Source organism: Lentinula edodes (assembly GCF_021015755.1).
Source record: "Lentinula edodes strain Le(Bin) 0899 ss11 chromosome Unknown C8R40scaffold_6, whole genome shotgun sequence".
In the NCBI taxonomy this organism is placed as follows: Eukaryota; Fungi; Basidiomycota; class Agaricomycetes; order Agaricales; family Omphalotaceae; genus Lentinula; species Lentinula edodes.
This window is the reverse complement of record NW_025764312.1, coordinates 1017784-1039254: the sequence shown is the minus strand read 5'-3', so window position 1 is coordinate 1039254 and position 21471 is coordinate 1017784. Positions and strand designations below refer to the sequence as shown.

Sequence of the window (21471 nt, the reverse complement as noted above, 5' to 3'; positions counted from 1 at the left end):
TATGTACGTAGAAGAAGTGGGATGTTCATGCCAGAGTATGTGGACGAGAGAGGAAAACAGAGCGCTGGCCCATCATTGATAATTTGTTTTCCCTTGGCGCATACTCATTTGATCCGGCCAGGCCGTTTGATCCTGTTTCGGCTCAACGAAATTCAAATTTCGATTCTCACCTCTGTGTGGAGTTGACGTCTGGTGATTGAATATTAAATTCTTCTTTCCTTTCTTACCGAGGCCTTGTTAGCTCGTCGGCATAGCAATTTGGTGAATAGGGAAATAGTACCAGAGCTTTGAACGACGGCCATGGAGCAGCACGGAGCTCACATCAACCATTGTGCGCTATAGAAGTCAAATGTCTTCAACCCAGTAACCTGATTACTCTTAGTTTACGAGTCTACCTCCGCTTTTTTGCCCAGGGCTTGCCGCATACGACGCAGGTCATGTAGCGTTGACGAAGCGTCGATTTAGATTCATTTGATGTTGTTTGACATCAACAACTACGCAAAGTAGATGTCATTCAGTGGTTCAGGTAGCACCGGTTGGTGTTCCAGCTGTCGGCGAGGACGAAAACCATCATCACTCGGGACGGTAGTTCCGCTATAAGAGTACTCAGTATTCAGTCATAAACAAAATCAAGAGTTTTGTGTTTCCTATAGAGTATGCGGATTGAACACTGCAGGAACATCATCCTGAGACCATGCCCGACTTGGACTCAGAACTACTATGGTACATAATGGAAAGCCCGCTCAGAAAATCTCAACTTTTGCCTGTGAGCAATTGCTCGGTAATATTTGTCCAAATCGCCACAGGATTGTTCACACTTTGAGTTAGTTAGTCCGATATACGGTCAAGCGGTAGAAGCACATACAGGTTAGGGGTGAGTAAAAGGTTGAGCGTTGCTAGGTGAGGTTGCCACTCTGTACACAGGACAATGTAAGTGGAGACAAAACTTACAGACGTACATGGCTCATACCTTCAGGCTGTGTGGGGTCTTTTATACCGAAGCCTAATCGCCAAGTTACCCCTTGCACTCCATTCACCAGCCTGGGATCTAGTTAGGTATCTATTTTCCAGATTTTCTTTATACTCACAGATCGGGCGGAGCCAAAGTATTATTCTTCAATTTCGCGGTCTATCGTAGGAAACAAGAAAGTTAGTAAACACGCCAGACAAGCTATCCATTCAGATGCTTATACCTTGACCTCAGTATCTAGTTCAGAAAATACCGTCGACTGACCACCGACAGTCCCACAGTATGCCTGCTGAACGTCACTCTTCCCTCCGATAACCACAGTTTTCACGCCTTCTTCTTTTGCCATGGTAATCTAAAGACTCGTAAAGGTGAGAAATCGGTTCGTCTAATACGGCAACTCACACTGAAAAGAGAGCAGGAACTGGCACATCTGGATCATTGGCACAATGAGACCATGAAATCTGCACGCCAAATATGCATACCTGCCATTCGAAACGATGACTACATTCGATGCAGAGAAGAGAGCTTCATCTGGGGGGGTTGAAGTGAAACCGTTTGGTTGACATTCTTGACCGAGTCTATAGAAACAGTCACTTTGTGATACAAGCCGGAAGCTTTAACAGCATACCGCTGCGAAAATGCGTCTGCGTGCCCGTTTATCGTGAGATTGACAGGAGGTAATAGCCAGTCATCGTCTGCTGCAAATCCGACATTGCTTGCATTGTCCCAGTTGAGAGGATTGTATAGAAGGTCCTGATCGGGGTCAACATTACTTTGGATGATTTGCTGGACAATCAAACGAGCCAGCGGGCCGTCTCGCGCTTTCGTATCCAACCCAGCTTGAGGAACAGTCGTATTTTTGGGACCAACGATCTAGGGAATTCACTGAAGGCATAGACATTGTCTAGGTGGAGTGCACGTACGATGCGATGAAGGAACTACAAATCCGAGGAGCAATCAGATATGAACAAAGCATCTAAAACACTATGAAAGCAGTCTACCTCGGCTGCGCAAATGAACCCGCCCCCATTATTTGACTGCCAGGAAGGGAATTCAGGCTATGATCTGAAAGTACAGAATAAGACTCACAACGTCAACAATGAGTTGGGTTGCGCCTAGACTTTTGAGGTTAACCAAACCCTCTAACATTCCACTCATCATCGCGTCAATCGTGTCGCCCCCAAACGAGCCGAGGGCAAATATGCCCGTGATATTATCCGGCAACATATAAAATTGCCCAGAGCCAAAACCACCACTGACCACAGGAACGCTCGGAATTAGACTCGGAGGAAGAGCCACGTCAGAAAGCGGTATGGTATCGAGCATCACGTTGACACGCTCCTTGGTGAAGGTCTTCGAAGTAGGCGGCTGTTGTTGAAACCTCATGACAGTTTCGCTGAGAGGTGCAGCAGAATCGCCTGTTTCATTTAGATCGACACCGTTGGTTCCAAGAATCGCAAGGCAGTTGTTGGCGCGATATGACGCAGAATCAGTGAATTTGACAGTATCAGGGTTGATTCGCGCGCGGTAAGGTAACTAATGAACAAGTTCGATAAGCTTTAGAAATTGATAAATTAGATTACGCACTTGGATAGCATCAGTAGTACTCTCGTTCACTCGTTGCACGACCAAATTGACGGAATCATTGAGAGGCAACGACTGCTGTGCAAAGTCACCCATTATGTATGTCCAGCCATTGTCGCCAAATTGATAACTCGAGAAAAAGCTGGATGGTAACAGTGAAATGATTGTGCCACCATAGGAGATTCGAAACATACGAGTTTTGGCGTGTTCCTAGAGGTTGGAAACTTCCTGTGATGAGCGCATTTGTGTCAACAGCCACAAAAGAATCTTGGCCTTCTATAGACAAGACTTTAGCGCCGTCCAGCTGTTGTAGATTTTAGGACCATCCAATAAAGTATAGAGGCAATTGCTCACAGACTGTAGTTGGATAGCCGGGGGCAGAGCATCTTGCCAAACGGTGATCTCGTCAGGAAACTCCGCGGATGCGGCTGCAAATGCTTCGGGAGCGATATGGACATTTTGTGCGCCAGTAGAGTCAGTCAGGAGCGCTAGTGGTATCGGCAGGAAATTCAGAAATAGAGCTATTTATGACGCTGTGTTGAGCACTAGCCGAGATACATATAAGTATTGCAGTCACCCACAGTCCTTGAATCAAGATAGAATGAGCATACTACATCCCATAGTCAACCCAGAAACCCACATAGCAAGAATTTATCCATACGCAATGACCGTCATTGAGCCTTTTCAACGTCCGCGAAAGATCCAGGTGAAGGTCGTAGTCTGAAGGGTACGATTGAGTGCTGATCCGTGCAAGGTCTTTCAGTAAATCCTCGTGAACGAATTCGGTGAACGGCTCTGGTGCTGATATCTCGTAATTAACGGACGTATGAAAGGCAAGAGTTTTGTTTATTACGTCGACAATCTAGACAAAACGAAAGAAAACAGACTATCATTCCTATAAGGAATCATAAACAGCGTCTCGTACGTTTTCCTTGATGACAGGATCGACTGCAAATGAAGTATAACAAGCTCTCAAGTCCTCGGGGGAAACCCATTTCTGCCCCCCAATTTTTGCACAAGGATCATTGGTCTGCCTAGGTATTTCAGCTGCAAAGGATAAAGCTGCAGTGAACAGAGAGAGAAGCACGATGAGTGTAGTCATTATTGGATCTCAATCAGCTCACCAATACTGATCCATATATATAATCATTGAGGCATTGAATAATATCAGCTGCTCAGGAAGAATACAATGAATGCCGTATTCGTGCGATTCGCAAGACTTTCGAGGGTTGAAGCGCGTGCACGAAGATGTATAAGCGCATGGTGAAGAAGGTTGATAGGGCTAGTTTTCCCGACTATGAGTCTGAAGAACGACAGCCTCCATGATTCAGAGATAGGCCTGACCCGTACGGGAATGAGTGTGGAGGCAGAGCGCCAGGCTCGAAAAGATAAATGCTTGCCATTGCTTGGCAATGCCATGGCGTCACGGACATGTGCTTTTCACATGGCCTAAGCGACGCGACTGGAAATCTCAAAAGTGTACAAGCTTACAACTTTGGACGCGACCAACACCGTATTTTTGAACTATATACTATTACTACCAACACCACATACCTAAAGGCATTGTACACTACACAATTATCGAGCAAGAATATAGGTAATCTGGGACTTGAAGGCTCAAAAGAGCTCGAAAGACAAATAACGACTAGAACACTTCTGGACGACATCAAGGTTTTGGGGCAAATAAGCGAAATATGAATGAAGAGGTGATTGCATGGATTAGATGATTGCAAGAAAAAAGAACACAAGTGGAGCAATCAACCAAAAAACTAACCAACGAAAGATCTTAACGCAGAGTCCTCAAGGATAACAAAGATAGCGACCGGAGATGATGTAGGTTAATATTACAGGTAGAAACGTCGTCTCATATCCTGAAAGTAGAACAATTTACTTGAGTTGATGCCATTCCGACATTGATATCAAAGGTCAAACATACCAAGGGTTTCCGACTGGATAACTGAACATTCAGATTAGCATATATTGATAGGAATCAACTTGTCAAGGTTGGTTCACCTGAGGATCTTGAAAATCATTCAAGTTCAACCCATCTGTATCGCCCTCGTCCGGATATTTGCATTTTTCTGGATGCTTTTTCCTGTAGCGCACAACTTTATCCTTATATTGCTTGGTTTGGGTATGAGCTTTCATAGCAGCATCATGAAGTTTGTGACTGATGACGGGCATATATATAGTAAGCAACGTGAAAGGCGAAACGAGCTGGGGGCCGACTCACCTAATTGTAACCATCAGGTCACCCATTGTGGGATGGGGATCCTGCTCTATACGAATCACGACATAAGTAAGATATTGGATGACAGAGAAACTGCACGCACTGAGGATTTCAACCAGCCGCTGAGTCATTGAATTTCCTTCGCTGTCCTCCCAAGCTTCTTGACTGTCCTTACAGGAGGCTAATGAGATCTATGGAAAAATGAGATATAAAGACTGCTATGTAGAGGTCAGCGCACAATTTCTGGTGACCCTGGAGACTTCGGCGACTTCGGCGAAGTAGGCGACGAGTTATGGTGACACCATCCATTACAGAACTGTTGAACAGGAGACTCGCATTGAAGACCCTCTTGATCCGTGTCGCCCTCAGCAGCAGCAGCTTCCGCCCGTTTGATGTCCAGCCAAGGAACAAACTGCGACTTGATCGTCTTCGACCGCTTCATGACTTGTTGTCCAGTAGTAGGGCTATTTTTCCATGTGGAACTCCTCCGAATAGCGTTGATGCCCTTAGTTGCGTTAATGTCTAGCTTTGTTAAGGCGCGCGCCAGCTTCTTGTGGGTTGAAGGAGACGCAGGAGATGTTACAGGACTAATGGGGGTAGCGGGCATTTCTCGGGAAGCTCGGCGTCGGCGTTCAGGAGAAAGCGGACTCAAAGGATGGTTGAGAATTGTTGTTTTACGCTGCTTGACACGATCGCCGCTGATTCGTTTGTGCTGGTAGACAATGAGGGCATTGTGACGTTGAACTTTGAAGGAATGAGAAGGGCTTGAAGGAACATATTGTGAAAGAGACGCACCCTTGTTCCTTATTGGATCACTTTTCCTTCTACCTTTTGACATCCAAGGGACCCAAACCCGATTGCACCGATAATGCTCGAGGTCGAGCAGGGAACCGGAGTGACACGAGTCGAGAATGGCCTGGAAAACAGTGATCAGTAGAGAATCAATGCAAATGCAACGGACCACATACTACGAGTTGAGATCCTTGTGGAAGTTGATCTACAAGAATACCATGCAGCTCCTATGGGATGAAGATTATCAAGACGCGCATCGGCTCATAGATTGTAACATACGTCGTCTTTGATGAGGTTTTGCACGCCGTCCGAGTCGCAGGGCACAAGGCCTAAAAGAAAGATCATCAGGCAATCAGAAAGATGTATGTACTATGACACTGCTCTTACATTCATCCTTGCCATCTTCTTCAGTATGATCCTGGTTTTCCGTTTGAACAACATGCCCCGAGTCTGAGGTGCGAAAGATTGAGGGACACCACACGAGGATTATGCAACAAAACCTACAATGAAAAAAGAAGCGATCACCACGACGAGCATCAGCGACAAGCTTTCTCAGTTCAGTGCGCTGGAGAAATCACGTCAAAAGAGGAACTCAGAAATAGGATTACACCATAACCCACAATGTTGGCTCTAGTCGGTTGAAGTTGTTTGGGATCGTCGACGTCAATGAGGGTGACAATGTCATTCGGATTGTAATGATAATGTTCTGGTGCAGAAAATTTGATTAGAACCGAAGGATCGCGAGATTGGGATAGCGCACCAATAAGTAAGGTCCTCATCGAGTGAACATCCCTATGCGGCATAGTCAACCGACTTCTCCTGCCTCCACCGTCCTGCTCCATCAAGGTGTTGTTTATCCCAATCAAAAGCGCCTTCTTCGCGTTGGACTGTCCAACCACAAGCTCTGCGGGTTTCTCGGACAAGTGAATGTTACGGGTCCGTCGAGGCATAATGAGAGGGGGGAATGAGAACGTCCAAAGTAAGGGGGACTCTGTAGATTAGAGTTTTATGTAACTCTAGCCCTGACACTAGGCTGTGAGAGATGTTCCAAGCCTAAACAAAAAATAATACATACCTTTGGTATGCAGATAAAGCGCCTCTGCGTGAGGACGCTGTCAGAGGCTGTCCAAACTATGTATTAGATTGCGGTAGATTGCAGTAGAGTGTATGATAGATTAAATTCTTGGGCCAAGTTTGGCCGAATGTGTTATACAGTAAAGGAGCGAGAATGAACACTGGCCAGATAAGAGACAAGGTGAAGTTGTATTTGAACCTCTGTTAACTTCGAGGACATCGGTGGTAAATATAAGCAGTAGGAAAAATATAGGCGCGCGAACCCCACACCGATGCTTCTTTCCGAATCCAAAACTGATTCCGAGCGTCTGCTAATCCAGCATTGTAACTCGATTGAATAGATATATCAGAATTTAATCTGGCTGTTGCTGTAGGCTACGTTCAAGAAAATTGAGATATACACCTTTTCCAAAGTGCTATGTTGGAGGTGAAGCAATATGGGCGGTGCTACGGTGCATATGCCTGCTGAGCTTTTGGCGCTTGAGCATATCAAAGAGGGTCTGAATGTTTTCAGTTGTTCATGACAGACAGAATCGAGGGCACGGCTTTTGTACAAGGAAGCGTTGTCCTCTGACCAGCTTATACGTAGAGAACAGAAATAACCCGACCACAGGCAACATGAGGCCCTCTCGTGAAAATCAGCAGAAATCAGCAGTGCGTTCTAGGCAAATTGTTCGGAGGGAAAGCATTGCCTTTGAGAGATCGACATGAAACTTGGAAGCCACAATATAATCTTATCAATGACTTATCAATGAACCTACAAAGGACGAATATTCACAGGATATTCAGCTGAGCCCACCCGAACGGTGTGAACTGAACATAAACTTCGTCCAATCGCTTGATGAAAAACGTAGTCCATGCAGAGCAGGTCATACTTTTCCTTACGAAAGGAATCGATGTCTGGTAGAAGGGTCTGAGATTCGATGAGGATTTGACTATAGTGTAGCGAATGTATATGCTTGACGAAGCTGAGCATAAGAGTATGTATGCAATGAAAAAAGGATCGAAAATTATGAAGTGTATCCAATTCGGACAGCCTCCCATTCTGAATAAAAATTATATCTTGAACCCCCCTGTAAGACCCATAACATTGTCCGGATCGACAATAGCTTTTATGCTTTGCATCTTTGCAACGTTATCGCCATACAACCTATCCAACGGTGTATCGTATATCGCATAGTTGGGATAGATAGGAGCAGTATCCACACCGACTTGACCCTCTGCGAGTGCGACTGCCGTGATCTGATTAGCGCTCTGCTTAATAGCACTATGGAACGAGTCATCGGCGATTTCCAGGCCCCAGGCATAATATAAGTTGAGGGGGAGGTACGCCGTTGAGCGAGAGGGAGGATACACCGACGCAGAATCACTGTGCGTGAAGATCGTGGACATGAAGGGCTCGATGTCGTAAGAAATGAAGGAGCCACTCTCCCAGCTCAGTTTTGATCCCCAGAACTATTTACAGACGGTCATAATTGGAAATGCACGTAGATTTCATTGAAAAACGACATACCACCGTTTCGTTGATGATAGCATCGAGCACAGTTGGTGTTAATTCCAGTAGAGGTGCAGAGTTAAATATAGCTCTATGCGGGTCATCTAGATCAGCATGAAAGCATCGATAAATCGCATTGACGGTCAGTACCTAGTTCCAGCGGTAGCATTGGAGGGAGAAGCTTGCACAAGGGAGACAAAGTCTCTAGTTGATACGTCCTTGGTGAAGTACGGTATCGCTAAGAAGTCGTCGAAGATACCGTCAGGTGGGGTTGGGCCATCATAGAATAGCAGTTGCGAAATTCCAGGCTTGTCCAGATTTAATCAAACAATCTGTCAACATAATGATACATAATTAAATACCTGACCGAGGAGGAAGTTTGCCGTCGTGATAATTGCAGCCTTGGGGTCAGTCACATTGGACGCAAACGTGTAAGTCGCATTAATGACTTTAGGTATCTGGTCCTCTGTAAACGTGATCAAGCCACCCTAGTGTACATGAACATGTGAGTAGAGACCCAGTTATCGATAACATCAGAAAATGCACAAACCCAAACCTGTGTTTGAGGGAATGTTTGAAGAGTGAATCGTGTGACAATTCCCTGGATGAATAGTGAGTTCCGAAGCCAAAAATGGAAGGTGTCGTTTGTACTTACAAAATTGTTGAATCCTCCCTACATTAAATCCATATGATAAATCATCGGGGTTCAAACATTCAGGGTCTAGTTAACGTACTTTCAATGCAAAGAAGAGGTCTGAGTCCGAGTCCTGAGTAACATTCGCCACGGTTCCGTCAGGCTTCACAAGTTCAAAGGCAGTCACAGTGTCCACTGTTAGTCCGTATTGATTGGTTTTCCAAGAATAACCTTTTGACGTGTGATTAGCAGATTCAAAAAAAAAAAAAAAAAGAACGGGCAGGTTACCTCCGCCAAGCGTGAAACCAGCAACCCCAACTCCGGTGACACGTCCACCAACTACGTTGACGTCGTAAGGAGCGAGAGCAGCGTATACATCGTCCCAGATCAGTCCTGCACCAATTGTAGCAGTGCTCGATGCCGCGTCATATACCACTTCTGAGAAACGATACATAGCAATTTGTACGCCAGTAGTCGACGAAAAATTAGGGTTGGAAGCATGTCCTCCGCCTTTGACCTGTAGTACCCAAAATCAAGCAACAGGAATACGACTTTAGAAAGGTAATACTCACCCCAAACGGAGTGGTTGTGTTGCCCAGTATTTGAAGCTAGATACAATGAGTCAAAAATTTTAAATACGTTGATCAATGCCCACAATGATTCCAACGTCCGCCGCTGATCCTGGTTCGACGCTACATGCAGCGACGGCAGAGCTAGAGGAAGCCCAGTGACTGATATCTTTATCGTATAATAATTCGACTGAAAGCATTCCACGTTATTTCGACGACGATTGTCTAAATCTAAGGCGACTTACGAGGATAGTACACGTCCGATGCAGAGGAAATTGCACTAGCAATTTGTTTGCAGACATCAGTCACGGACCTCTTTACTGGGTTCGGGGATGAGAGAACTTGAACGAAAATTGAGGTGAGGACAGGAAAAAGAAGGATCCTCATGTTGAGCAAAGGAATGACAAGGTGAAGGAAGATCCTGGAGGGAAACGGAAGAAAATAGACTGATATTTTAATGAAACATTATTGTTCCTCAATGACCGCGCCGGCTAATTTTTTCCTTTCCTGACATATCGTCCCTACCTTGATTTTCAAAAAATCATTTATTCTGTCATGGCATGTATTCAGTTATCAAGGATGTTGTTGACCTAAAGAGTAAAAAGTTTTTCCATGGTTCTTTTTTCCCTTCTAGCCTCGGGTTCATAGAGTTCGGACGAGGTTCAGACCATTTCAAAGGAAATACCATAGGTAGCCAGGACGTCCGTTTCGTCAATTACCTCCAGTGGAAAAGAAAGGGAAGGGATAGATTAGGGATTACGACGATACATTCGACGGCCATGATGATGCAACAGCATTGAAGCTTGATATTGAAGCCTCAGTTTTCAGCTGAGAATTTGGACCTGGGCCATTTACGGTGGGGGAAAGTTCGCAGTTTTTGAGATTTCGCAAGGGGTTAATGACAGCGGATTTTTCGGTTTGACATAAAACTTGGGTATCCGAAGAGCAAGCATGCGGAACAGAAGCTGGTATGTGGGATAGAAGCTGAATAGAAGGTAACCCCAGGGTGCGCCAGGGTAATCACTTAACTCGGATACCTGCGGCGACAGCGTCGACCAATCAACCCCGAGGACCAATGACTCGGATCGCTTTGAAAAATCCAATTTGTCTTGTTCATTTTGCATTCAGACGCTCCGGACCTCTCAGGCCAATGCCAAAACACTTGATGAACGTTTCCCGAATCATAAACGAATAGTTTTAATAAACCAATTGAGCGTCCATGCGAAAGTTTGTTGTTGTAAAGCGAGCATGATATCTTCATGTTCGACTATGTATACGATGTAAGTGCAGATTGTGTAGATTATGTAAGACCTAAAGGGCGCGGTTAGTAGAAAAAAACCTTAATCAGCGATCAGCGCTCATAATGCCAATCAGCGCCAATCCCAGTCTGGTTTACAGTCGTCTTTCTAAAGTTTTTCCAATTCTCTATCCATATTTCAGTCCCCAACCCAGCGCTTGTCGTTTTACAATCACATCTGCTGCGCTTTCTTTCTTTGGTCTGTGTCCCAGTGACTCAATTCTAGTACATTCTAGTCAGCGCCGCCATTTACGGACTGCTCCAACTCGTTTGTTACCTATAAAGTGCAGGTAATCTTGCTGATCAACAACCATGTCTGGTCCTTATGTTTACACCCCACACTCTCCATACGCTACTGCGCCTTCGGGCTATATGATCTCCAATCATCAGACACCTCAAAACTCTCCCTTCATTCCTAATGCTACTTTATACCCTGCCTCCCCGTACAGCAACCCGGCTTCTATTGGGGGATCCCCTCAGATTCCTGCTCTCTCATTGGTACCGCCAGGGAGCCCTAACACTGTACCATTCCCGTACGAGCCTGCTTGGAATCAAAACATGTATGCGGCCCCTGTGCGACAGCGTAGACCTTCTTATCATGGAGATTTTATCCCACCTACGTCTCCTTTCCTTTCGGATGGCTATCGTCCCGACTCTGATCCATACTTTCGCGAACGTCGACGTTCATTTGGAGGTAGTTACTATCAACCCGGATGGGCTTCATCTACCTATATGGGTGCGATCGCGCCCCCGGCTTCACCCTCGGGCTTCATGCTTCATCCATGGCTCAACGCTGATGTTTGGAAGGGTGATTTTGTCTTGGACTTGACTTCCAGGGACTTCCGACCTTTACAAATCAATCCTGCAGGCCAAGCTCGGCCATGTCCCGTAGAATACTTGAATCAGTCTGCCACTCATCCACCCATTACTCGACTCCGCATAGTTTCGGATCTCCTCCCAGAGTGGCCCATTGACATCGCGTACAGGCAACAGTATGTTGGTGGACTATCCTCTTCAATCTCTGCAGCTTGGACCCCGGGTTTCGGTATCGATACCACTGGCACGCAAGCCCCCATCACATTTCTCGATGTTTTGATAAACGTTCACCGATCCTTGCACCAGAGAATCACTCACGACGACTTTAATCGTTTGTCCCTGTCTCAAGAAAGGGCAGTGACTAAGGCATACTACCGACGTTGTCGGGCGGCAGGTTCATTTGAAACAGCAGAACGGGGGCAAGGCGTTAAAAGAGTTGATTATCTTTTGGATCGTAAGTGGTTTCGCGGGTGCATTCTTGATTGGGATGCGGGAGTGTTTCGGTTAGTTGTTGCTTGAACAGCGAACAAATCGTTCGGCCTAAATATCATGTAGTGAGTATATTTTGTTTGATAATGCGATAAACCTATACCCCAAATGTTTAGCTGTACTTTATAGTCTACGTTGCCTGTATCGAGTTATGCAATTATGTTTCAAATCGAGGTTATCCCCACACATATCGCGTTAGCATTTCAATGAAGAGTATGTACAACGCCTTTGATTCATTATCCGCATTCTCATTCAAAGATCAAAGCTAAGTCGTTGAGGCTGATGTCTTCATGGCTACGATACAGCCATTGAATCAGCAACGATCTGTCGTTTAACCACTAGACGCAGAGAGTCCACTCCTTCAAGATATTCTAAAAAGGCTCTTCGTCGAATGCAAGTGGGATAGAAAGAAAAATCGGAGGGGTTTTGCGGGTGAAACGGGTACAGGAATCATAAAGTAAACCGGCTGAAGCAGTGTTTGTGAATTCGTGAAGAGCGGAGATCAATCTACTAGGTCAATAATAGTACTGCTGTTTATGGCGAACACAAACCTGCCATGACATGTATTGCTTTAATCTTGAGACTAACGACGCTGTGGTCTCCTTGGTTTCATCCCGGTGAGATATTCGGTGCGTCGTATATAAGGCAGCAGGCATACTGCTAAAGTCCTCATCGACTGTGCTGGACATTAGCTCGACTTAAGCTCAACCTTTTTGACAAAGTATCTTTTCAACCATGCGTTTTATTGTTGCAGCTGTATTCGGATATATGGTTATCATGGCCTCTGCTAGGCCCCTCCCCTCTGCTTTGAATAGCGAGGAACTTTGGGAACGAGATAGCTCGACTTGTGATGGCGCAGCCATGAAAAGTATGTCTGTATTTCATCTCTGGCAGTGTACTTCGGGGGGCTTACGCGTTGGATGCATCCAGCTTGTGCCATTGATTTGGTTCCCACTGTGGCGGCTTGTGCTCTTGCTGCAGCTCAGGGAGAACTCGGTAAGTCGGGCAATGAAATTTTCTGACAACACCGCACCCAAGTTAATTTTGCTCAAAGACGTAATCAACGATGCAGCCTGTATTGGTGCAGCAATACAACTTGGGGCGGACTTTGTAAGTACCGTGTCATCGATACGGTCTTCCTAGTAATCTGATCACGGATTTATGCAGCCATCTTCTTGCACGGCCTGTGTAGAGAAATTTGGGAAGGGAGCGGAATCTGAGGCCGAGAAGATAGTCTCGAAGCTTTCACACATTCACTTGTGATCATTGAATTCGCCGGCTGGTTTTCGATGTAGAAATGCCTCCTATCTTATCATTATAACCCCTATTTATCTATGTTAATCCGCTACATCATGGTGGAAAAGACTTCAATCGAAGATATAAGGCCTTACGCGAGCTACAAATACTCTCTTCCTGACATACCTCCATGCCAAGGTAAGTTACATAGTCCTTGGTACACACTTTATACCCGCGTTCACCGCAGAGTTCTCAGCCGGCTGCATCCAAAAGACTGACCTTGTACTCGAATCACAAGACGGAATTATCTTTGGTGCACACAGTGAAAATCTGGCTGCATTCAGTGATGCTTTTCCCGTCGTTGGGTCGGGAATAGTTGCCAATGGAGTTGTACGAATGGATGAAAGAGCAGATGTGCTGCTAATGCTCCTTCAGCTTACCCATAGGCAGCGTTGGATAAGGTCAGATAAAATACCATTTGGCCTTTTGCAAAGGCTAGCAGAGGCGAGCGAAAAGTTCTTTATCCCCGCCATAATGGAGGTAAGTTAAGCGAGTAGAACAAGTTTTTGGTCTAAAGAACATTAAAATCAGATGTGTCGCATTCAGATGCAGTAAGCATTTCTCATATCTATTTGGGACGCTGAGAGTAGGGTTAACAGTGTCATAGAGCCGCCGCTTTCAAACACCCATTGGAGGTTTTCATGTATGCCTGTAAACATGGGTATGATGATACCCGTGATGCAGCGGCTCCAGGAACCCTCGACCTTCCATTTGAAAGTACCTTACGCATACTCAGAAGATACCCTTCAATATGCACCTCCTGGGTTTGTGAAAACACACACTTTTTTGAAATCATGTATGACTTCATTTACCCCAGATTTCGTTTCGCTATCGATATGTGGAGGCATCTGTGCAACTCTACAGTCATGACCCAGATTTTGAACATTGCAAGCAGTGTTTCTACTGGAAAACCTTCTGGCGCCGATCCGTTCTGTCGTTGATTACAAAACCACTCTCAGAAACATTATTCATGCAATCATGGCGGGACGAATTTCGTTGCAGCCTTAAATATTGCAAGGAATGCAGCGGGATGCTGCCGATGATACGCCAATGGATTCGAACAGAGTTAGCAAAATCGAACATACCCTCGTTTACAGATGCAATCAATGCAATGTAAAAATCTAAACACTTGTAGTTCTATTCATAGAAGCCACAATCAAAAATATGTACGCACTGTATCATTTGCTGGAGAGGCCGAAGAAAGTTCAAATTGTATACTGGTGAACCACAACTAGGCGGAGATGGTGACATTTATGGGCCGCCATGCAATGATATTTAATGATACTTTTGAGAATGTACAGGGAAACAGACCACCCAAGCAAATTCTACACAGAAAGCAGTTCATGATTTACCAGGGGGCAGGCAGACCCGACGCTGAAGCACCAATCTCAGTCAACTCTGTGAGAGGATCTAATGAACCTTTGTACTGCGGTTGGAAGGTGGCATTAGTGTAAGGACATTGGACTGAGGGAGATCCTTTGTAAATAGCTGTAAAGCTTGCTGCACAGATTTCGAATGACGTGAATTCGTCATAGGATATCTCGACAGCATTTCGAGGGTTACGTTCACCTGCTGCGACACGTTGGCGGGCCTACATGGGAATTGAGCTACAATGAAAACGAGATGACAAAAGCACGGCATACCGTAGCAGCAATTTTGGCATCAGGTTTTAGCTCTAGCAATCTCTTTGCAAAGCGAGCAGCATGCGCCGAGTTGTTTGCCTTACCGAACACGGTTATGGCACTACGGAGGGCAATTTGCAGATGGACTGGTTGCAGCTGACAGTGAGTGAAATATGCGGCAAGTTCGAGATTTCTTTCGAGATTGTCAGGTTCTTCTTGAGCCACCCGTCGCCGTTCTAGCTCAATTGAAACCCCAAGCAGGTATTCACGAGTGGAGGTTACCATATCTCTCCACTATAATAACATTGTCAGTGAAGCTACGGAAGATCGCACCATAGTGTTAGGGTCACCCACCTGCTTAGCCTCCTCATCAGAAGTGAGAACAACGACCAGAAGTGCTCTCAAAACAGAGCGGAATGTAGCTTGGGCATTGACGAGCCTGTTACCAGCCACATCCCGAGCACCATCTGCGAACTCTGACCGGATAGATTGTAGAGATCTTGCCGCCACTGGCAAAACTCTACTAAGAGACGATTCCGAAGGATTGCGACGGATATGAAGCTGGAGGGGAGGTAAAGAAGCAACAGGGGAGATATATGTATGGGATGAGCGGTAAATTGAAAGGAATAAGGGTTTAAGTGGTTCGAAGTTGACAACTCCAAGCTGGCGGTTTAAAAGCTGGCAGACAATTAGCTGACAGGATGATGCGAAAATATAGTCAAACCCACCTGCATGGCGGTATCGAAAGACCCAGCAGCAACATGATCCGCGGCAAGGGGAGAGTTCTTCACCCAATGCTCAATTTCGCTGATGCCTGGTGTAGCACCTGCTCCAAGTTCTTCTTCCTCTTCATCGACCTCCTCATGCACTTCATGGGAAGCAGAGAACTCAGCGCCTGCATCGAGTTCCCATCCGCCCTCTTCAGGATCGATCTCTTCATGGACCTCCTCATCCTTAGCCCAGTCATCCAACGCCGCCAATGAACCTGCGGCAGCGTCTCCGTTGACATATGTGGGCTCAATTCCGTTCTCAAGACTTCCGCTAGCAAGAGCACGGTCGAAAAAGTTTTCACCGGTGGAAAGGCTTGGCCAGATAAAGTCTGTGGTGGGATTTATCACGGGCGGGGGTTTGCGGCTGGACTTCCCAAATGAAGGGACGTCATCAACATCAGCGGGAGATAGACCGGCAGCCTCAAGAATCTCTTCTGCGAGCTCTTCTAGTCCGTGGCTTTTTGCCGTGAGATACGCCAATGGATCTATACAGAGCAATCAGATACAGGAAGGAAATTGTTAGAAGACCCTACTCACACATGCCAACATCCCTTAACACCGATATACGACTCATGACATCTCCAGCATATAGCGCATTGTGGAACCTCGACATGGGATTGCCCCGGGCATCAGCAATCTTTTGCATCTTTGAAAGCTTGTCTGTACTTCCAGTAGCAAGGTACAAGAAAGAAAGCTTGTCGAAATTTTTAGTCTTCTGGTATGCCTTCTCCACAATCTGTTTATATGATCAGTCGCGCACAAAATATCATCTCAGGAGAAATTCCTCGACCTTATGATTACCCTGCTTGAGGGCCTGCTGAGCTAGGCGTTCCCAACAATCCGGTCGGTCGATTGACTCCGCTGTTTCGAGCGCCACATCTAGGTTTCCACATTCAATAGCAAGCTCGAACCGTGTATTTATGTCTTGTACGAAATGCAGGGCAATCTGAGGACAAAGAACATCAGCATTTATCATTCGACTGTGACATATTCAGCAAACCTCCGGGTAACCTTTCTGTTGAAGGTAAGCGATTATACTTTGTCCAAGAAGAGTCGAAGTTTTGATGATGTATAGCATTTCTTCATAGTTATTCTTCAACAATGCAAGCTTGAATCGATATTCGGTAGGATCAAACGTGATGGTGCGTGGACGAGCAGAGCGGTCAAGGCAATGGATAGTTTTGCCTTTAACACGGGTAAGGTACACAGGGTTATCGAGCGTGCATATAACGCCATGGTCGCTGTACGAAGAGGATTCACATCTGGAAAGGCAAAGACGAGAGCAGATAGGCTCACCCTTGGTAAAGACAATATTTGACGTGGTTGAGAGTGGAATAGATGAAGACTCCGGCGTCATCCCATGCACCAGACTTGATTCTGATCGTTTCATGAATGAGGCTGTGCTGCGAAAAGTTCCTGTTCGCAATGGTTATCGCTGAAAGAATGTCATCACAGCACAGGAATTCTTGAAGATATATGCGACGTACTGTGCTTGCTCATTAAAGCGACAAGACTGCTGTCGGCATTCCACATGACATACTTCACAGGCGGACTGTTGATTTCTGCTAACGTCTTCTGCTGTTGGATATCGTACAAAACGACTGTAGCGGTCGAGCTCAGAATCAAGCAAGCGGTTCCACCGTAAAAAATCTCATTCGTCTGTACAGGAGGCTTGATGGTTTTGACCACCGAATTCGACGTGTCTCGGACCTCAATGAGCTGAACACAGTAAATATTGAATATATTATCAAAGGACCGAAACAGACTTACTTGTGTGGTCTTGTTCAAGACAGCAAATCGATTCCTGGCCACAAAAATTGCGCTCATACCAGAGCCTCTTTTCCCATCCACACTTGAATCTTTCAACTCTCCGCCTTGAGCTGAAGACGGTTTAGGCAACGTGGTCAGCTCGTACATCCCGTTATCACTAGAAATGGTGACAATGACAGCATTCTCCGCAGGGTTGAAGCTGAGGGTCCGTGGAGGTACATATGGGCTCCCAAATTTGCGGACGCTGAGTAGACCGAGGTCGGAGGCAGTTTCGAAGTCGTAGGAGCGGACGTATTTGTCGCGGATGTAATAGAGGGTGTTCTGGTGGACAGCGAATGCGGGCCTTTCGCGTTCAAGTTTGAAGACAATAAGACCACTATCGTGTCCAGCAGCGAACAAGTTGAGATTTGGATGCGCAGCTAGGTCCCAGAAACGATCATGCTCCCTTCGGAAAGTTTGGATGGCAGTGCGTTTAGCCAGATCCCAGACTCGAACTGTTTTGTCCTCGCCGCAAGATACTATCAATTCATGTTTTGGATGGAAAATAGCCGCAGAGACGTTGTTGAAGTGGCCGCGACAAGAATCAACCTCCCAGGCCTTAGTCTCGCTCATCCTCCAAATCTTGATCGTCCGGTCATCTGCAGCAGAAAGAATAAGGGGCAACGTTGGATGGAATGTTGCATAGTTTACACCGCGATCATGGCCCTCAAGGACGTATTTCACAGTGGAGAATGTGTCGAATGTTTCGAAATTGCCGGGACCAGAATTGGGAGAACCTTTGCGAAGACCAGAAATATCCCACACACGAACAGTTTGATCCATGGAAGCAGAGACGACAAGATCATCCTTGGGATGGAAGAAAGCAGACATCACATAATGCGAATGGCCTGTAAGAACTGCAATGCAGTTTCTTGACGTGCTGTTCCATATACGAATGGTCTGGTCATCCGAACATGAAATCTAGTACGGCTGTTTGATCATTCGTCATATAGTAATGAGAGATGAGACGCACAATCCAAGGCATTTCATGATGAAATTGGGTCGTTCGGAGATAGTCAAGGTGACCATGCAACGTGAATAAACATCTTCGGTTTTGTGGTCGTATATCTTTGATGATACCAACCAGTTAGATACAGCTGAACAGAAAGCGCGTCACGTACCCCAGACTTTAATTTTGTAGTCGTCACCTCCTGATACCAATAATGCGCGACTGGGGTGAAAATGTACGGCTCGAACGGGACCTAGAAGTGCTCATTAGTATGCATTGGAAATCTTTCCAAAGTAACGTGCCTTCATGCTCTTCGAAACGATCTACCAGCACCCCCATGCGATAGTTCCAAAGTTGAATGCTGCCATTATGGAGGCCCGCGGCCAGCAAAGGTTGAGTAGGATGGAAAGCAAGTCCTGTATCGCAAAATATCAGTACAGGGCCAATAGGCGATTTTTCGCTTGAGAGCCCACCCTTTACGCGGTTACTTTTGGACTCGAACTTGGTGAGCATCACCGACATGGTCGGCAACTTATAAGGAGGTCGCGAAAAGATATGCGAGGGACTTAATGTGTAGACGTGGAATGGATGTGACACCAATATGTCACTCAATCTCTTTACCTGTCACACTTAGGCGCCGGTGAGTGCAACAGTTTGTCGAAGGCTGCTGCTCGGCAACTTGAACTTCAAGGTGCTACGACGTACCGGTACAAGCTCATGCTTGTTGCCAAAATACAAGGCCACCTGCAAGCTACTCCGAGTCGGGATGCACCATAACCAGCTAGCCGACTACGTTCCTATTTCTTTATGTTCGCTCACAACTTCAAATTTTCGACCAACAACAAATCTCACCAACTTGTGCAAAAATGTGATATAATAGTGCGGTTTTTGCCCTTTGGCTGGTAGGAAAAAATCAGTAAATAGTCTCCTTGGGCACTTTGAGGAGATTTGTCAAAAGGAGCGCAAAGGTATTCAGATTCTCAATCTATAAGGAAAATAGCAGGAGGGAGCAGGAGTCCACTAAATAACCTCAGTTCAGTACCCCCTTCTTCAAGTTTAATACTGAACTCTCGTATGCGCCGATCGACGATTATTATCCTATAGAACTTTGTTACGAATCCTGGTTGGACGTTCAGTTTGCACTGAAGATGCTTCGTCCAATACTACGGCATGTGAAATTTTATGGCTGGCTGTAGCGCTCATTGGCTCTCCCTGGGTCAATTACCAGAGTCAAAATTTCCCAAAGCAGTACAAAAGGTATTCAGACTCTCACTCTACAAGGGAGATAACAGGAACTCAATCAAGAACCCTAATGATTAGTATGCCCTCCTGCGATGCTGAGCCCTCGTAAGAGCCGTTTGCACGTTCAAGATTGGAGATCTTACGTCCATATACGATACGTGCAAACTTATGGCTTCCTGCGCTAACATGTAGCGCTCCCTGGGCCAGCTCATTACCTCTCGGATTCATACGCCTTCACGACCCCCTTCGATCTAATTTCATCATAATCTATGCATGTCCATTCTCCTTGGAGCTGCAATAACCACGATGGAGAATAGGATCTCCCAAGAGTACGTTACCTCATGCTACGCGGAATCCTCCATTGACTCCGGGTCGGCATAGGTCCGCATTCTTGAAGCAGCTGAAACCTTCCGATTCAACAGCATCGTCCATGCATCTTCTAAATCGTTAACCTTCTGGGTTGGTCCGTCAAAATGAGACTGAGAGCCCTGGAATTTGGAGATCTTCGTGCTATTTCAAAAGCTGTATCCAGAATCTCTGTAGCTCTACACCGGGCCCGGGTCTATACACATTGTCAGTTTGTTGCTCTACGCCAAGTTTATTTGAGTCGAGGCGTCAAGTTGCAAAATCTCAACTCCTCATTTGGGCCGACTTTACGTCGATGCTGTTCAGACTGGAAGATGCGAGATGGAACTTGCTACGCCGCTTACTCGGAATCAGGGTTGTAAAGACGACATCGATTATCGATGGTTATCTCCAGGTTATCTCGCCGAATGCATTAAAGGTTATTCAATTTAGACTATCCTCGGACCTCCTCTAACTTTGGGACGAGGGCTCACTGGACAGTTTGAATTCAATGCCGATTGCGGCCCAGAGTCGCAATACCAGAGTCCTGCTTCCAGCTCTTCCACGAAAACGCCTCATAGTCAAGCTGCCTGATTTCATCGATCCATTTGTCATACATAAATGCCACACTTAAAGGTGTGCAAGAAAATAGTTAGTGAGCGCTCAGCAACCTGCATCTGTTGATCCTTGCTTTATGAGGATAATAGAAATTACTCGGTGAAAATACTATATTATACGAGGTAATCGAAACCTGCAGCTGAGATACACATAAAATTTATGAACGCCTTGGTCATACAAAAAAAACCAACGAACGGGTAGCGCCGTAGAATTTACTTGGGTTTTGGTTTGGAAGGACCTGAGACAGGAGGTTTGACACGTCCGCGAGGTTGTTGTCTAAATGAACAGTCAGAATACAAGATGAATTATCGATTCGCGAAAGACTAACTCAGGTCGCACAGGTTTTATATCATCGTCCCAATCCTTCTCGTCCACTTCTGTTCCTATTTCCTCCTTCTTATCCGGACCCTCACTAATATCTGCCCCAGATCGCTGACCTTCGACTGCTACCTGTGTTTTTGTACCAGGTTCCTTCTGCACGGGAGTTGAGTCATCATTTGCGGTACTTTCGAGGGTATAAGCATTGGATCCGGCCTTCAGCTCCTCCGCAGTATCATCCAATAATGAGGGATTCTCTCTGAGCATTTGAGTTAGTCTGAGTAATGGCATGAATAACGCGTTGTCATACTTCTTAGAAACGTCTGAGGCTGTCGTCATGAGCGTGAGTTAAGAAAAGACCTCCGTGTTATGTACCAACCAGATAAACCCTCTATGCAAACAGCCTTTAGACAGCTTTAGACATTGCCCAGAACTGCCTGCGGCTCGGAGGCTTCGCTTCGCCGAATATACAAAATTCAAAGGCGCTTATGTGAGCGCCTAAAATTTGGCATGTAACTTTACAATCAGTCTGTAATATCGTTCGTTCCAGAC

General features: G+C 45.9%; 8 protein-coding genes across 8 annotated transcripts; 3 read left to right on the top strand and 5 right to left on the bottom strand.

Moving 5' to 3' along the window:
* Positions 1-753: 753 nt before the first annotated feature.
* C8R40DRAFT_1038103 (uncharacterized protein) lies at positions 754-3656 on the bottom strand (the record flags this gene model as incomplete). The annotated part of the gene is made up of 16 exons (XM_046223729.1): positions 754-817; positions 866-914; positions 971-1041; positions 1089-1129; positions 1194-1322; positions 1373-1400; positions 1453-1548; positions 1599-1843; positions 1894-1908; positions 1972-2007; positions 2060-2506; positions 2558-2696; positions 2749-2858; positions 2909-3075; positions 3191-3416; positions 3480-3656. 16 exons carry the CDS (start codon positions 3654-3656, stop codon positions 754-756), a joined length of 2040 nt encoding a protein of 679 aa, XP_046089846.1.
* Positions 3657-4473: 817 nt separating this feature from the next.
* Positions 4474-6526, bottom strand: C8R40DRAFT_1067140 (peptidase C14, caspase domain-containing protein; the record flags this gene model as incomplete). The annotated part of the gene is made up of 12 exons (XM_046225862.1): positions 4474-4503; positions 4568-4724; positions 4788-4833; positions 4888-4975; positions 5023-5528; positions 5580-5700; positions 5753-5803; positions 5856-5905; positions 5964-6026; positions 6081-6141; positions 6197-6282; positions 6337-6526. 12 exons carry the CDS (start codon positions 6524-6526, stop codon positions 4474-4476), a joined length of 1449 nt encoding a protein of 482 aa, XP_046089845.1.
* A 1180-nt stretch (positions 6527-7706) lies between these two features.
* On the bottom strand, positions 7707-9735 carry C8R40DRAFT_1037974 (FAD-binding domain-containing protein; the record flags this gene model as incomplete). The annotated part of the gene is made up of 11 exons (XM_046223717.1): positions 7707-8105; positions 8164-8236; positions 8296-8453; positions 8508-8633; positions 8696-8746; positions 8801-8818; positions 8880-9010; positions 9068-9296; positions 9352-9387; positions 9435-9538; positions 9594-9735. 11 exons carry the CDS (start codon positions 9733-9735, stop codon positions 7707-7709), a joined length of 1467 nt encoding a protein of 488 aa, XP_046089844.1.
* Positions 9736-10957: 1222 nt separating this feature from the next.
* On the top strand, positions 10958-11980 carry C8R40DRAFT_1037642 (uncharacterized protein; the record flags this gene model as incomplete). Its single annotated transcript, XM_046223685.1, has 1 exon — positions 10958-11980. The coding sequence occupies one exon, from the start codon at positions 10958-10960 to the stop codon at positions 11978-11980; it is 1023 nt and encodes a 340-aa protein (XP_046089843.1).
* A 705-nt stretch (positions 11981-12685) lies between these two features.
* C8R40DRAFT_1167475 (uncharacterized protein) lies at positions 12686-13213 on the top strand (the record flags this gene model as incomplete). The annotated part of the gene is made up of 4 exons (XM_046231019.1): positions 12686-12818; positions 12881-12946; positions 13005-13060; positions 13118-13213. The coding sequence occupies 4 exons, from the start codon at positions 12686-12688 to the stop codon at positions 13211-13213; spliced, it is 351 nt and encodes a 116-aa protein (XP_046089842.1).
* A 282-nt stretch (positions 13214-13495) lies between these two features.
* C8R40DRAFT_1038348 (uncharacterized protein) lies at positions 13496-14187 on the top strand (the record flags this gene model as incomplete). Its single annotated transcript, XM_046223749.1, has 2 exons — positions 13496-13726; positions 13846-14187. Coding segments are annotated over 2 exons (573 nt in total), but the record flags the coding sequence as incomplete, so codon positions are not given.
* Positions 14188-14594: 407 nt separating this feature from the next.
* On the bottom strand, positions 14595-18918 carry C8R40DRAFT_1159173 (coatomer subunit alpha-2; the record flags this gene model as incomplete). The annotated part of the gene is made up of 14 exons (XM_046229843.1): positions 14595-14837; positions 14890-15162; positions 15223-15546; positions 15597-16123; positions 16176-16374; positions 16429-16584; positions 16639-16879; positions 16935-17073; positions 17126-17357; positions 17409-18368; positions 18421-18515; positions 18569-18649; positions 18699-18812; positions 18870-18918. 14 exons carry the CDS (start codon positions 18916-18918, stop codon positions 14595-14597), a joined length of 3633 nt encoding a protein of 1210 aa, XP_046089840.1.
* A 1582-nt stretch (positions 18919-20500) lies between these two features.
* C8R40DRAFT_787003 (uncharacterized protein) lies at positions 20501-21383 on the bottom strand. The gene is made up of 5 exons (XM_046236214.1): positions 21230-21383; positions 21136-21178; positions 20941-21072; positions 20797-20877; positions 20501-20740 (listed from the first exon to the last, which is right to left on the bottom strand). The coding sequence occupies exons 1-5, from the start codon at positions 21256-21258 to the stop codon at positions 20636-20638; spliced, it is 390 nt and encodes a 129-aa protein (XP_046089839.1). The 5' UTR covers positions 21259-21383; the 3' UTR covers positions 20501-20635.
* Between the last annotated feature and the right edge of the window lie 88 nt (positions 21384-21471).

Excerpts from the sequence above, each read along its gene's own strand:
- C8R40DRAFT_787003 (XM_046236214.1), bottom strand. The coding sequence starts at position 21,258 with ATGACGACAGCCTCAGACGTTTCTAAGAA. Across the intron at positions 21,179-21,229 it reads GCCTCAGACGTTTCTAAGAA|AGAGAATCCCTCATTATTGG; the intron begins GTATGACAACGC and ends TCAAATGCTCAG. Across the intron at positions 21,073-21,135 it reads ATACTGCGGAGGAGCTGAAG|GAACCTGGTACAAAAACACA; the intron begins GCCGGATCCAAT and ends CCCGTGCAGAAG.